This window comes from Phyllobates terribilis, unplaced genomic scaffold (genome assembly GCF_046119375.1).
Source record: "Phyllobates terribilis strain yellow unplaced genomic scaffold, ASM4611937v1 Scaffold_3__8_contigs__length_932513732, whole genome shotgun sequence".
Classification (NCBI taxonomy): Eukaryota; Metazoa; Chordata; class Amphibia; order Anura; family Dendrobatidae; genus Phyllobates; species Phyllobates terribilis.
The window spans coordinates 660,554,764-660,571,587 of NW_027362763.1; the positions used below are offsets into that span (position 1 = coordinate 660,554,764).

The following is a 16,824-nucleotide window of genomic DNA, read 5'->3' on the forward strand; positions in this document are numbered from 1 at the left end:
CAGTGTCATTATCCTGTACCCCGAGTGTCAGTGTCATTATCCTGTACCCCGAGTGTCAGTGTCATTATCCTGTATCCCGAGTGTCAGTGTCATTATCCTGTACCCCGAGTGTCAGTGTCATTATCCTGTACCCCGAGTGTCAGTGACATTATCCTGTACCCGAGTGTCAGCGTCATTATCCTGTACCCCCAGTGTCAGTGTCATTATCCTGTACCCCGAGTGTCAGTGTCATTATCCTGTACCCCGAGTGTCAGCGTCACTATCCTGTACCCCGAGTGTCATTATCCTGTACCTCCAGTGTTAGTGTCATTATCCTGTACCCGAGTGTCAGCGTCATTATCCTGTACCCCGAGTGTCAGTGTCATTATCCTGTACCCCGAGTGTCATTATCCTGTACCCCCAGTGTCAGTGTCATTATCCTGTACCCGAGTGTCAGTGTCATTATCCTGTACCCCGAGTGTCAGCGTCACTATCCTGTACCCCGAGTGTCATTATCCTGTACCTCCAGTGTTAGTGTCATTATCCTGTACCCGAGTGTCAGCGTCATTATCCTGTACCCCGAGTGTCATTATCCTGTACCCCCAGTGTCAGTGTCATTATCCTGTACCCGAGTGTCAGTGTCATTATCCTGTACCCCGAGTGTCAGTGTCAGTATCCTGTACCCCCAGTGTCAGGGTCATTATCCTGTACCCCCAGTGTCAGTGTCATTATCCTGTACCCGAGTGTCAGTGTCAGTATCCTGTACCCCGAGTGTCAGTATCCTGTACCCCGAGTGTTAGTATCCTGTACCCCGAGTGTCAGTATTATTAGGTGGTGGCTGCTGCTCTCGCTGCAGGTCGCGCGGTACAGCAGTCCCCCGGCGTCGTCTCCTTGTTGACGGTGCGTCCGCTGCAGGAAGTATAATGGTAATGAATGTGGGGGACAGATATCGCAGATGATGGCTCGCGGGGTCCGGTGATATTTGCCGCCTCTTATCTGCAGCAGATGCTTTACCTTTCCATTCAGCTCCGGCTGCTCCTGATTAACCCCTTCCCTCCCGCACAGGTAACAGGAGGAGCGAGGGTTATAAGAGTTTATTGGTTTCTACAGGTCTATAGACAGTGAGACCACCGCCCTCCTCTATGGGGGGTCTCTGCACACCTCCGCTCGCTCTCAGTGAATGGACCTATTATTCTTACTATCCAGAGGCTGAATGTCTAATATTTCTCACAGCTGAGGGTTTGTTACAATGGCTGACAACCCTGTTGTATGTGGTCCTGCGCACACAGCAGCGGGGCTGTTACAATGTAACAGTGCAGATGAGCTTTATAGACTGGAGGGAGGTTTGTGCTGATGTTGGGATCACAGAGGATAATGCAGACTGGATACATTGTAACAAACCCTCAGCTGTGACTCCCTGGATATTAGTAGTCGCTGCTTCCATTCTCTGACAGTAAATGATGAGCGTTATTGTATCTACAATAGAAGAATTTCTTTTTTAGCATTTTATGTCCCCAGCTGGAGCAGCGCCCTCTAGAGGACGCCGTCATCATCTGATAATATCATTGTAGGGTCCGAGGGTCCACAGATCCCTAATAATCAGGAAACTCTCCACTATTATCAGAACCGTCCTGCGCCCCCATAGACTCGCATCACATATAGACCGGCGGGCGCCTCGGGGCATCACGGTGACCTCCTGCCGAGCGTCCCTCTGATGACGGCGTCCCTTTAAGAGATGATTGCCCAATATCTGGTCTATTAATGTCATTTGGGGCACCAACCTTTAACCCCTTAGTCACCACCCACAGCCCAAGAGGTAACTTCTGCTACTCCCATTGGTGTGATAATAGGTGATATAGTCCATTGGGGAGGGGCGAAGACTCCGTTTCCACAGTGTAGATGGCTTCTGTATGGTGTGATGTCATCGAATATGGCGCTGTGATGATGTCATCGACCATGGTGCAGTGATGATGTCATCGACTATGGTGCAGTGATGATGTCATCGAATATGGCGCTGTGATGATGTCATCGACTATGGTGCAGTGATGATGTCATCGAATATGGCGCTGTGATGATGTCATTGAATATGGCGCTGTGATGATGTCATCGACTATGGTGCAGTGATGATGTCATCGAATATGGCGCTGTGATGATGTCATTGAATATGGCGCTGTGATGATGTCATTGAATATGGCGCTGTGATGTCATCGACTATGGTGCAGTGATGATGTCATCGACTATGGCGCTGCGATGATGTCATCGAATACGGCGCTGCGATGATGTCATCGAATACGGCGCTGCGATGATGTCATCGAATATGGCGCTGTGATGATGTCATCGACCATGGTGCAGTGATGATGTCATTGAATATGGCGCTGTGATGATGTCATCGACCATGGTGCAGTGATGATGTCATTGAATATGGTGCAGTGATGATGTCATCGACTATGGTGCAGTGATGATGTCATTGAATATGGCGCTGTGATGATGTCATCGACCATGGTGCAGTGATGATGTCATTGAATATGGTGCAGTGATGATGTCATTGAATATGGCGCTGTGATGATGTCATCGACCATGGTGCAGTGATGATGTCATTGAATATGGCGCTGTGATGATGTCATCGACTATGGTGCAGTGATGATGTCATTGAATATGGCGCTGTGATGATGTCATCGAATACAGCGCTGTGATGATGTCATCGAATACGGCGCTGCGATGATGTCATCGAATACGGCGCTGTGATGATGTCATCGACTATGGTGCAGTGATGATGTCATTGAATATGGTGCAGTGATGATGTCATCGACTATGGTGCAGTGATGATGTCATTGAATATGGTGCAGTGATGATGTCATCGACTATGGCGCAGTGATGATGTCATTGAATATGGCGCTGTGATGATGTCATTGAATATGGCGCTGTGATGATGTCATCGAATATGGCGCTGTGATGATGTCATGGCTGGGCAGTCCTCCCCTACCACCCATGCTCCAGGCTGGTTCTGTAGGTGGAGATCTAGTCCTGAGCCTCCATCTTTGTTCCCCTAGATCTGGACCCTTCGCTGGACGCTCCGCTCCTCCGCCTTCTGCGCGGCCGCCTCCTCCGCCATCACCTGGGCTTTGTGTATCCTCAGGTGGATCAGCTTCTCCACCATCTCGGCTGCCAGATTAAAGACCATGGCGAGCCAGGCCAGGCCGAAGATGATCCACAGCGCCGCCAGGCTGCGGTAGATGGAGATGTAGTGCTTGTTGGGATCGGTCCCTGGGAACGGCGGGAAAACCACATTAATAAAAGTATCCATCATGGCACAGATTGTATCTACACATCGTCCATAAGAAGCCATGTGCTGTGCTCCAGTCACATCCAAAGCTGCACCATAACGCTGATTATCTGCAGTATAAATACTTACAATCATGTCTTATACTCCAATCACATCCAAAGCTGCACCATAACGCTGATTATCTGCAGTATAAATACTTATAATCATGTCCTGTACTCCAATCACATCCAAAGCTGCATCCATAGCTCTGATTATCTGCAGTATAAATACTTACAATCATGTCTTATACTCCAATCACATCCAAAGCTGCACCATAACGCTGATTATCTGCAGTATAAATACTTATAATCATGTCCTGTACTCCAATCACATCCAAAGCTGCATCCATAGCTCTGATTATCTGCAGTATAAATACTTATAATCATGTCTTATACTCCAGTCACATCCAAAGCTGCACCATAACGCTGATTATCTGCAGTATAAATACTTATAATCATGTCTTATACTCCAATCACATCCAAAGCAGCATCCATAACGCTGATTATCTGCAGTATAAATGCTTATAAGCATGTCTTATACTCCAATCACATCCAAAGCTGCATCCATAACGCTGATTATCTGCAGTATAAATGCTTATAAGCATGTCTTATACTCCAATCACATCCAAAGCTGCATCCATAGCTCTGATTATCTGCAGTATAAATACTTATAATCATGTCTTATACTCCAGTCACATCCAAAGCTGCACCATAACGCTGATTATCTGCAGTATAAATGCTTATAAGCATGTCTTATACTCCAATCACATGCAAAGCTGCATCCATAACTCTGGTTATTTCTGGTATAAATACTTTATCACGTTCTGTACTCCAGTCACATCCAAAGCTGCATCCATAACTCTGATTATGTTCTGTGCTCCAATCACATCCAAAGCTGCATCGGTACTCTGATTATTTGTGGGGTAAACACTTATAATCATGTCTTATACTCCAGTTACATTTAGTAATGATTTGTAATATGAATACATCATGTCTTGTTCTCCTCCAGTCACAGCCAAAGCTGCATCTAGTATATTGGCATAATTACTTTATTTAAAGGGGTCACTAACTGACTGTTCAAACCAAGCTTTCATTCTATTTTCCGCTTTATTTCTCTGTTAACCCTTACCGCCGCAGTTTTTGTAATAAAGATGTTTGCGGAGAAATGTCCTGCGCTCGCCTCTGCAGTAATCAGTCTGCGTGCAACACATTAACTAAACATTCAACTTTCTGCGTTTTTCCCGCTTTCTTCCAAAAACAGCACCGCCCCTGTATAAAGGTTGTGTCTGGTATTGCAGCCCAGATCCATTAAAGTGAATGGTGCAGAGCCACAATATCACACACAATCCAAATGCCTATAAATGACCCAAAATATTAAAAGGCACTCCTAAAAATAAGCAATACCCCCTACAAAAACTCAGGAGTAACACAGGCCAAAATATAATAACGTAATTCTTTATTGGTACAAATATATATAAAAATGGTTGCCTAAAATCAGATAAAAAGGAGTAATTGAAACAGAGGTGGGAGCCCCAAGAAGTCAGGACAGTGTGCCTGCAGGGTGAGATATTTGTATCCATGCAGGGACGCAGCACCATGAGGGCAATCTCACAATGCCATTAGTTAGAAGACTGTATATATACATAGATATAGATTGTGGAGTAAACCCTACAATCTCACAACGATCATTAGTTATAAAAGGAATTCCACACAATGGAATACATATGGAAACGTGCTTTAGCAAAGAATACACACTGTACAGGTAATGAGAAGGACAATAACCTGTGTGCAACTGTGAAGAAACACCCCTGACGCGCGTTTTACGTGATATAGATGTGACAGCACCGGCGGCTATTTATAACAGTGTGTATTCTTTGCTTTATAAATGTATCTCAGGGTGTGTTCTTTGCTAAAGCATGTTTCCATATGTCACTTTTTATAACTAATGGCCGCTGAGAGATTGCCCTCACTTTGTAGAATATATTCCACAATTTCTATGTGTATATTTTTTGTATCACTTTTTTGATATTTTACACACCAGGAGATGTAATTCTCACAGCTTTTGCTTACATGGGAAATCGCTGGAGACATCTGTTTTTATTAGCGCTGGTTTAATGCATTCAGGTGCGTGTTTTGTGTTCTGCGTCTGCTTCTTTTTAAGGGCGAATCATTAGAGGATTTGCTCCATTAACTGACCTAATTATTTGTCCCCTTTGAGGAGGTTTATGTATTTGCTCGCACAGTGCTGCGTCCCTGCATGGATACAAATAGCTCACCGTGCAGGCACACTGTCCTGACTTCTTGGAGGCTCCCTGTGGTTCCCGCCTTTGTTTCACTTACTCCTTTCAATCAAACATTTTTAGATATATATTTGTATCAATAAAGAAGTGAATGATTTTATTTTGGGCTGTTTTTTTGTAGTTGTTACCCCACGCAGCCTGTGGACAGGGGTGGTGCTGTTTTTTTTTGAAGAGAGCAGCCATGTTTTTCCCATCTTGGACTGCACCGTCCCTTTATCCTCTAGTTATTGGAATCATAAACTCCAGTCACATCCAGAGCTGCAGACACCTCCTAGCAGCCCCTGCTGGATCAGGTTGCTGCACAGTAGTAGTAGCCTTTAGTGTAGTGACTGAGCCCTGGGAATGGGAATGTTTAGATTCGGATTCGCCGCTGATATTTACCCAACACGTAATCTCCGAATCCGATGGTGCTGAGCGTGATGAAGGCGAAGTAGAAGCCCTCCCCGTAGCTCCAGCCCTCCACGTAGCTGAAGATCATGGGGGGGAAGACGAGGAAGAGCAGCGAGCCGGTGGTGAGGAACAGACCGATGATCATCACCTTCATCACCTGCGGAGCAGAAACATGCGGTCATTGTCGGCCCAGGTCGGCTGTGACACCTATGTGACCCCGGTAGAGCACTGTACACATGGGCACTTACCCCCGAGCCGTCGGGATCCTGCGAGCACCGGCCCAGGGCGATGAGATGGGCGTTCAAGCCTTTACCAATTTGGTTGAGAAACGCCACATTAAGGGGGATGCCGAAGAGTGCGTAGAAGACGCAGAACACCTGACCGGCCACCGTGCTGGGGTACAAGTTACCGTAACCTAGAGGGAAACAGGACAAGGTCATTAATGGGTTAATGAGAGCTAAAGTCATTTTTGGGATGACAACTTTCCTCTCCTTTATTAATAGATCTATTCACGTCTGTTATTTTTGCACTTTATCCTAATTACCATAATCTATAGAAATACCAAATGCTCTCTGGAAACCATCAACAAGCAGGTCGGCTGCTGACAAATCGTATTATTGCTTTGTCTTCATTCCTATTATGACTTGTTGGTTATTTCTGGGTTAATTAGCCAATCAGGATCACGGCTTATTACACATCCATGATTGTCAGCCTAATATGATGGTTTCCACTGAGTAATATCATCCTCAAAGACCATAGACAAGTCCTATAGATCCCTGAGTCACCCAAATGGTTAAAAAAGTTACAATTTGCCGAAAACACTGTGTGACAACCTTTACGGACACAAGAGGCAGACGCCTGACTTCCCTGGACCTCGTGGCGGCCATATTTAGGGGGTTGGACCAGATGACCCAGGAGGTCCCCTCCAACTCTACCATTCTATGATTCTATGATATTGGTTGTCATTCATCTTTCCCCAGAACAGAAGTAACACTCACTTCAGGACTCAGATCTAGTTTTGGAGAAATGTTATACCCCCCCTCCCCCACAATGGCCTCCGTGGTGCATTTTGGGTAAACGGAGCTTATGATTCCCAGTCTCCGTACATTTAATGTGTTCTTGCCCTTTAAGTGACCGCTGGGGAAGGAACCTCCAGTGACTGGGGGGGGCCGAACCTCAAGTGACCGATGGTGGAGGAACCTCCAGTGGCCGGCAGGGGAGGAACCTCCAGTGACCGGCAGGGGAGGAACCTCCAGTGACCGGCAGGGGAGGAACCTCCAGTGACCGGCAGGGGAGGAACCTCCAGTGACCGGCAGGGGAGGAACCTCCAGTGACCGGTGGTGGAGGAACCTCCAGTGACCGGAGGGGAAGGAACCTCCAGTGACCAGAGGGGAAGAAACCTACAGTGACCAGAGGGGAAGGAATCTCCAGTGACCGGAGGGGAAGGAATCTCCAGTGACTGGAGGGGAAGGAACCTCCAGTGACAGCCGGGGGAGGAACCTTCAGTGACCGGTGGGGAAGGAACCTCCAGTGATCGGAGGGGAAGGAAACTCCAGTGACCAGAGAGGAAGGAATCTCCAGTGACTAGAGAGGAAGGAATCTCCAGTGACCGGAGGGGAAGGAATCTCCAGTGACCAGAGGGGAAGGAATCTCCAGTGACCGGAGGGGAAGGAACCTCCAGTGACCGGCCGGGAAGGAACCTCCAGTGACCGGCAGGGGAGGAACCTCCAGTGACGGCCGGGGAAGCAACCTATAGTGACTGGCGGGGAAGGAACCTCCAGTCACCAGAGGGGAAGGAACCTCCAATGACCGGCGGGGAAGGAACCTCCAGTGACCGGCGGGGAAGGAACCTCCAGTGATCGGAGGGGAAGGAACCTCCAGTGACCGGTAGGGGAAGAACCTCCAGTGACCGGAGAGGAAGGAACCTCCAGTGACCGGAGGGGAAGTAACCTCCAATGACCGGCGGGGAAGGAACCTCCAGTGACCGGTGGATTTACCTATTGTAGTGATGACAGTTCCAGCAAAGAAGAAGGAGTTGCTGAAGTCCCAGTTGCTGGGGTTGGTGGCGTTCCCTTTGGGGTTCAGCCCCTTGTCCCAGGCCTCCATGATGATCTGTAAATGGGAAGAGAGAATTCACATCTGGAGATCCATCCTGTTAAATAATGCAGGAATCAACTAGATCTGGAGAAGCTACAGGGTCACAATGGGCTTCATAGCAGGGAAGAACGACCTGTGGACAGAAGGCTGTGCGGTCCCCTGAACAGGACCACCACTGCATCATTACATGTTGGATGGTATGTTTGTAGATTAGATCGTCAGCTCTGAAGACCCTATACCCGTATAATATGGTGGGCTGCACAGAGGGGGGGCTCCATATTCCACCGTGGCCACATTAACCTCGCGCGCTGCCATTGCTCCCAGTGCTATCCTTTGCAGGTCATGTCCTCCCAGGACCATCATTTTTGGACTTTCCAGTTTCTCATCATTTCAGACTTTGGTGGTCTCTCCGTGCACTTATTAGATGTATTGTGGCTAAAGTGGCTCAGTACTTAATATGTATTATCTCTGGCTGTCTTAAGTGATGAAGGGGTTAATATCGCTAGAGATCTAATATCCATGGAGGGCTACAGTTTCCTCTATGGTTCAGCAGGGCGTGGGATGCACCAGGGTGGTCTTGGACAGCTCAGTGGGTCTATGTGGTCATCTTGCTGTATTTAGATAGCCCTGGACAAAGCATTTCATTGCGAAACGCGCGTCGGGAGTGGTGGGTCCCTGGTTTGGTGCACTTGCAGGTAACTTTACCTTTACTCCTCTTTGTCATCATATACATAGTTCATTTATATTTTTCTTTTTTTTAATGCAAGTTATGCTGCGATTTACTGATATATAACTGAATATTTATTATCCCTAAATATCACATGTGATTTGTGTTCTTACTTTATGATGTATTGACACTATGTCTTTATTGAGATATGCATGATGTTATTGACCCTATGTGGTATATACAGTGTGCCGCATACGTTACTTGACAGGTGTACCCACCTTTTCTTCATCTGCATCCCCCATTTGTGCTGATGTTTTGCTATATTGATTTATTATTTTTCATGATTTACAAATAAAGATGTTCTTAAGCCCTTTAAGAAGAAGCTTCCTTTGTCTGGTTAATTACTTAGGACGCATTTCATAGTCACCACAATGAGTCCCCAAATCCCTGCAGGTTGCCCTCTGACCAGCTCTTGATTTCGGGGTGTTGTGCTCGGTCGCATCGTGTTTACCCCGCTCCGAAATCTTATTTGTCTTTGGTATTTACAGGTTCGTTGCCACCTAAGTCCCTGCTGGCACCCGGCCCGCCCTGCTGGCACCCGGCCCGCCCTGCTGGCAGCCGGTATTAATGTTATCTCAATGACCTTTGTGAAGATTCTGCAGGGAAATGTGACATAAAGGGGCCAAGACGCTGCGAACGCGAGGAGGGTTCAATCTATCAGATTCTCGACTGCAACAAAGTATCACTGTCATCAGAATATGGCGCCTGACAAAGAGGAAGAGACGGTGGCGGGAGGAGGGTCGGCAGAAGCTCCTCCAGTAAAGAGGAAGGGGATAACACGGAAAGCAACGTGAGAATGTCCAGATGAGAATGTTCTACATGAAATTGTCCAAGGCGGCAAATCCAGGAGGAATTCAGGATGCAAATGTTCATGTGAGAATATTCTGTGTGAGAATGTCCAGATGAGAATGATCTGTGTGAGAAGGTCATGAGAAAAAATTATATGGTTGAGAGTGTTCTGTGCGAGAATGTCCAGGGCGGGCACATCCCTGTGAAATTCAGGATGCAAATGTTCATGTGACAATATTCTGCGTGAGAATGATTTGTGTGGGAAGGTCATGGGTAAAATGATATGTATGAGAATGCATGGATGAGAATATTCTGTGTGAGAATGTCCGGGTGAGAACGATTTGTGTAAGAATGTCTGAGTAACAATGTTCTATGTGAGAATGTCTAGGTAAAAAGATCTGAGTGAGAATACTGTGACAATGCCTGAGCGGGAATATCTGAGATTGTCTGAGTGGGAATATGTGAGAATGTCTGAGTGGGAATATATGAGAATGTCTGAGTGGTAGTATGTGAGAATGTCTGAGTGGGAATATGTGAGAATGTCTGAGTGGGAATATGAGAGAATGTCTGAGTGGGAATATGTGAGATTGTCTGAGTGGGAATATGTGAGAATGTCTGAGTGGGAATATGTGAGAATGTCTGAGTGGGAATATGAGAGATTGTCTGAGTGGGAATATGTGAGATTGAGTGGGAATGTTCTGTGTGAGAACATCTGAGTGAGAATGTCCGGGTGAGAACGATTTGTGTAAGAATGTCTGAGTAACAATGTTCTATGTGAGAATGTCTAGGTAAAAAGATCTGAGTGAGAATACTGTGACAATGCCTGAGTGGGAATATGTGAGATTGTCTGAGTGGGAATATGTGAGATTGAGTGGGAATATGTGAGATTGTCTGAGTGGGAATATGTGAGATTGTCTGAGTGGGAATATGTGAGATTGAGTGGGAATGTTGTGTGTGAGAACATCTGAGTGAGAATGTGCGGGTGAGGATGACTGGGTCGGAATGTCCAGGTGAGAATATTCTGTGTGATAATCTGCAGCCTGAGAATATTCTGTGTGATAATCTGCAGCCTGAGAATATTCTGTGTGATAATCTGCAGCCTGAGAATATTCTGTGTGATAATCTGCAGCCTGGTGAATGTTTTGCAGAGAACAGTGTCAGAGTTTTGATAAAAATATAATATACGAAAGGATCAAGGGAAGGAAGAAATTAAAGGGGTGGAATAATTCCAGCCCACAGTAGAGGTGATAGATATATGATTGATGGGGGTCTCATCCATCATGGGGTGGGGTGTCTGTGTCCCAAGTGTAAATAGAGCGGTGGTCCTGTAGGAGCACCACCATGCCACTCATTATCTATGGGTCTGATGGAGATGTTCCAGTGCAGCGCTCTGCTATCTCCATCAGTCCCCGGGGACATCGCTGCACCTCGCCAGTTTTGGAATCAGGGACAGATACATTTGCCCATTGTAGTGGATCAGCTCTATCACAGAACCAGCTCCCACAATCTTGTCTTTATGGACCTCGTGCACTGGGCACAGTCATGGGGAACAGAAATGTCCTTCCTCAAACTGTTCCCAAGAAGGTTTCATCCATTGGACTAGAGATAGAGGAGAAGCTTCGCCCCCCATTCATGAAGCTCCAGGCTCTGCTGATGGCAGTTTAGACATTTCCTTACATAGTACAGCGCCACCTTGTGTGCAGTCTATACACATGTCTAAGCCCAGTGCTGGAGGACACAGATTAAAGGAGGACTCATATTAGCGTGGAAATAGTGCAAAGTTGCTTACAAATACAGTGCCTTGAAAAAGTCTTCATACCCTGTGAACTTTTTCATATTTTTTTATGTTACACTCACAGACTAAAATGTATTTTATTGGGATTTTCTGTGGCGAGTATTTGTAACATGTAAAGGAAATGATACAAGGTTTTCTACATGTTTTTAAAAATCTAAATCTGACAATTGTTCTGTGCATTTGTATTCAGCCCCTCAGTCATTACTTTGTAGGACCACCTTTCTCTGAAGTTACTGCTGCAGTCTTTTGGGGTCTCTCCAGCTTTGCCCATCTAGAGGTGACATTTTGCCCCGTCTTCTTTGCACACTCGCTCTCGCTCAGTGATCGGATGGAGACGACTGTGATCAGCAATTTTCACGTCTTGTCACAGATTCTCTGGGATTTGGGTCTGGACTGTGACTGCGCCGTTCACACACAGGAATATGCTCTGATCTGAACCCTCCATTGTAGCTCTGGCAGGATGTTTAGAGTCGTTGTCCTACTGGAAGGTGAACCTACGCCCCAGTGCAAAGTGTTCTGCAACCTCTAACAGGTTTTCCTCCAGGATTGCCCTGTATTTAGCTCTATCTATCTATCTTCCCATCAAATCTGATCGGCTTCCCTGCCCCTGCTGAAGAAAAGCCTCCCCACAGCAGGATGTTGCCACCACCATGTGTGATGGTGGGGATGGTGTTTTCAGGGTGATATGCAGTGTTAGTTTTCTGTAACACATAGCGTATTGCATTTACCACAAACAGTTCAACTTTGGTCTAATCTGACCAAAGCACCTTCTTTCATGTGTCATGTAGAAGACAAGAAGGGGCGCTGATCAAATGAGACCAAACTAGAACTTTTGGGGCTAAATGCAAAACGCTATGTGTTGTGGAAAACTAACACTGCACATGACCCTGAAAACACCATCCCCACTGTCACACATGGTGGAGGCAGCATCATGCTGTGGGGAGGCTTTTCTTCAGCAGGGGCAGGGAAGCTGGTCAGAGCTGATGTGAAGATAGATGGAGCTAAGTACAGGACAATTCTGGAGGAAAGCCTGCAAAAGACTTGAGACTGGGGCATAAGTTAACCTTCCAACAGGACAACGACCCTAAACATCCTGTCAGAGCTACAAGGGAGGGTTTAGATCAGAGCAGATTCATGTGTGTGAACGGCACAGTCGCAGTCCGGACCCAAATCCCAGAGAATCTGTGACAAGACGTGAAAATTGCTGATCACAGATGTCTCCATCCAATCACTGAGCGAGAGTGCAAAGAAGAAGGGGCAAAATGTCACCTCTAGATGTGCAAAGCTGCAGAGACTTAATCCACCAATGTTTAACGTCCTGAAGAAGCCAAACCCTAGTCTGGTCCTCAATCCAACTGAGAATTTATGGTTGGAATTTAAGATACTGTTCTACCTGCAACCTGAACAAAGAATGGAAAGAACTGCTGTGTCCAGAAGTATAGAGCTGATAAAGGCCTATCTACAAGGAAAGATGGACAGAGCGGTCACAGACTAGGCTGCTGCTGTAGTCATCATACCTGTACGAATTGTTCAATGGCTCCAGCATCTAGGCAGGTGTAGTTCTGGAGGAAACCCAACTTGGCCAGCTGGAACTTGTCTCTGGAGTTGGCCTCGGCCGGTTTCTCCAGCAGCTGAAACATCATAGCTCCCATAAACAGGTACATGAAATATCCCAAGGACAAGGCGACGGCCAACATGGTCTGCCGGCTACACCAGAAGAACTGAGCCATGGCTGCAAGCTATTCACCACCACCAGGAGAGTAGAGCATAAGCTAGAGATCCATCCTTCGAGTGGCACTCTTCAGAAATGAAGACTATACCTCATCTGAGCGTGAACATCAGGAGTCCTGGGAGAACATCCGCCTCCTCCTCATCCCAGGGTTCCTCTTTTATGAGTTGTCGTGAAACCCAAAAAGCTCCTTCGAGACGTTCTCGAAGATCTTGCCATGAAACATCGCGACCATGTCTAGTGTCAGAAGATGAAGCTGATGCAGGCCGGTGTCCTCTTCTGCTTGCCTGGATTCACGAGTGTCCTGCTGATAATGGGGAGAATCATCTGCCCAAGGAGATAACAGACCTCCTACAGCACCACTCAGCTGGTCGCCCAGGAAGGAAGCTGGTTAATTTTTAGCTACTAAAAGTCATGGCATATAGATCATCGCAGGTAAGGGTTGTCACTGGGAGTAAGTAATGCACATTCAATAGATAAAGGGGGAGGATCCCCGCTCAGGGTGACATTTTGGTTTCTGAATAGAACCATTACTGTGTGACTGTAAGACACATCTGTTTGGCCAGAATTAAAGAGTCGAGCTGGCGCTGAAGATTAAAAAAAAAAAACAACTTGTGTGCAATAAGTATATTTACCACTAGATGGAGATAAAGAGCATTGTACTGATATCTGTTGGGAAGTGTCTCTGCCTCCTGTCGCACACAGATGTTTCTTAATAGCACTCCATGTGGTCAGGAGGGGAATTGCAAACATAAATTAATTGCTTTTAACACAGTACTATTAATAATAATTACAATTCAGTGTCAACGCTAAATAAAATACCCATGAGAATGATCCAGACTTTGGTATTAATTCTGTTTTGTCATGGATTTGTCACTGGAGAAAGCAAAAGAATCAGTGAAATCCATAGCTTGAAGGAAACCATTGTTATTACATTGATACGGGAAAAGTAAACACCTTTCTTTTCCTGTTTTAAGTTTTAAGGAGATAAAAATCACAGTTCTGCTGCCAGGAATAGGTGAAAAAAAAATTCAAGATATAAGTACTACCACATCTGGCCACAAGGAGCGCTGTTACACAGAAGCATGCCACTGGCAACAAGCAGCAACCTCTATCATTCAGCTATGTACCGTACACCACTGCCACCTAGTGTTAGACCTATTTACTGCACTTAAAAAATACATCAGTGTGCTGCAGTATTTCTAGGACTCTGATGTCGCTCCATAAAGTACAGACAATGGAAATTATGACAGGCTGAATGTCAGTGAAGTACTGAGAAATATTGAAAATGTTCTTCCATATTTCCCTGACCCAGATATTGACCATTCTTCCCCTTCTGCTCAGCACAAAAGTCCCAATTAACACAGTCATGAGGGAGGCCTTACACAAACAAATGCCAGCCATGAAGTGTTACAACTAACTAAAATGCAAATATATTTCCTCTTAACACAGACCTGAGATAGATTCACACCTTCTCCCAGGCCTGAGTTTGGAAGAAAGAGGAAATGGTTCGTTAAGTTCAAAGGCATTCACAAACAATTCCCAGCCACCAGCCGTAGCCAGGTCGACTCCGATATGAAATATTGTGAGTTCCATACGTCCGGCAATAACGGGACGCATATTTTTAGAGCTGAAATTAGCGACGGAATGATAGGGATATTTTTTCTGCCGCTAAAAAACGCTACATGGAGCTGTAGCGCAAAAACACCAGAATAGCAGACTGAAACTATGTGGTGTGTGGACTCTGACTGAAGATACAATCATAAGGGAAAAAATGACGTCGTCTGCAGGCTTGTGCGATCATCGAGCGATGAGTTATCGCAGAAGTTAGTGTTTCTTAATAAAAATGTACAGGCTGGAGACCAGCCCCCATGATGTCACCACAAGGGGCGTGTGGACAGATCTTAGGTATAAGAGAACTCATGGACATTACAGAAACACTCATTGCCAGGTGGGTATAAGCAACGGGTCCTGTTCGATAACAGCATAATCAAACTGGGGATCCCCTCCTCCACCTATATTGAATTGTTTCCGCGATCGTATAGTGTAAGTTTTTCTTCTTTTATCCTGTTTATTTTATGTAACTGCTTATGTATTTTAATGTCTCCTTTGTAACATCCTTGTATATATTTTTCCTAAACACTGCCTCCCTTTTGGATTAAATCTAAAATTTAATAGTTTTGTTTCTTTTGCTCTGTAATCGTTCCCTTCCCCGAAGCCATATACGCTACCAAAACGCAGGCATCCGGCCAGGCCTGTATTATATTTCAAACTCGGCTGGGGGTGGCAGATAATATTAATAATCGGGCTATTGTGAAGCTAACAGTGACGGTACGGGGCGTAAACACTGATTCCATGCATTGGAACCCAGAGGTGTGACGCCATACTCTCACTGGTCGCTTGCCGATATCCAAGTAGCGAGTAGCTTGGATCATGTGCTCGCGATTCTGGACAAAATACTGACAGCATGACGGCACAGTGAGATATCGCGTGATCTCCCCGGGGTCGTTCCTCTGTGTTGATCCCTGACACTGAATGATAATTAAAATGACCTAGGTTTTCCCAATATAAACTAAAGCTACCACCTGTAATGGGTCTATCATCACAGTCCATCAACCTGTATGTAAGTCACCAACCCCCCAGCATAGAGCAAAAACATTTTTTTTTATAAGTCCCCCGTGCCGTGTGTTAATCAGCATAGTCCGCTCCGATGGGCATCAGTGGTCTGCACCTCCTCTATTGGCAGAATTGATGTTCTCCCGTCCTACGTCATCCACAGATCTCTGTGCATTTTGCGCATGTGCAGTTGAAGCATTGGCGCACTTAGTAGGGCAGAGCAAAGTCCTGTCATGCATATGCACCAGCTTCACTTCTGGTTAATAGACGCCGGCACAAAACAGGACTTTACTCTGCCGTACTAAGTGCACCTGTGCAGATCTACACATGGGTGAGAGTCACGGACATCTGTGGATGATGAATTACACAGTAATGTAGAAGGCAGAAAACAAGTCTAGGAGAAGGACCACAGAGTAATGTAGAAGGCAGAGGATGGGTATAGGAGGAGGACCACAGAGTAATGTAGAAGGCAGAGGATGGGTATAGGAGGAGGACCACAGAGTAATGTAGAAGGCAGAGGACAGGTCTAGGAGGAGCACAGAGTAATATAGAAGGCAGAAGACAGGTCTAGGAGGAGGAGCACAGAGTAATGTAGAAGGCAGAGGACAGGTCTACGAGGAGGAGCACAGAGTAATGTAGAAGGCAGAGGATGGGTATAGGAGGAGGACCACAGAGTAATGTAGAAGGCAGAGGATGGGTATAGGAGGAGGACCACAGAGTAATGTAGAAGGCAGAGGACAGATCTAGGAGGAGCAGAGAGTAATATAGAAGGCAGAGGACAGGTCTAGGAGGAGGAGCACAGAGTAATGTAGAAGGCAGAGGACAGGTCAAGGAGGAGGAGCACAGAATAATGTAGAAGGCAGAGGACAGGTCTAGGAGGAAGAGCACAGAGTAATGTAGAAGGCAGAGGACAGGTCTAGGAGGAGGAGCACAGAGTAATGTAGAAGGCAGAGGACAGGTCTAAGAGGAGCAGAGAGTAATATAGAGGGCAGAGGTCAGGTCTAGAAGGAGGAGCACAAAGTAATGTAGAAAGCAGAGGACAGGTGTAGAAGGAGCACAGGGTAATGTAAAAGGCAGAGCA

The 16,824-nt window shown here is 46.1% G+C and overlaps 1 protein-coding gene across 1 annotated transcript; it reads right to left on the bottom strand.

The window, feature by feature from the left end:
• Positions 1–1,140: 1,140 nt before the first annotated feature.
• Positions 1,141–13,422, bottom strand: LOC141258267 (potassium channel subfamily K member 16-like). Its single transcript, XM_073673289.1, has 5 exons — positions 12,916–13,422; positions 7,988–8,102; positions 6,239–6,405; positions 5,982–6,147; positions 1,141–3,243 (listed from the first exon to the last, which is right to left on the bottom strand). The coding sequence occupies exons 1-5, from the start codon at positions 13,126–13,128 to the stop codon at positions 3,026–3,028; spliced, it is 879 nt and encodes a 292-aa protein (XP_073529390.1). The 5' UTR covers positions 13,129–13,422; the 3' UTR covers positions 1,141–3,025.
• Between the last annotated feature and the right edge of the window lie 3,402 nt (positions 13,423–16,824).

What these genes read in the sequence shown, in the direction of transcription:
- LOC141258267 (XM_073673289.1), bottom strand. Translation starts at nt 13,128, where the DNA reads ATGGCTCAGTTCTTCTGGTGTAGCCGGCAGACCATGTTGGCCGTCGCC. An exon ending in CCATTGAACAATTCGTACAG is followed by an intron (nt 8,103 to 12,915) that starts GTATGATGACTA and finishes TCCCATTTACAG; the next exon opens with ATCATCATGGAGGCCTGGGA. An exon ending in AGGATCCCGACGGCTCGGGG is followed by an intron (nt 6,148 to 6,238) that starts GTAAGTGCCCAT and finishes TCTGCTCCGCAG; the next exon opens with GTGATGAAGGTGATGATCAT.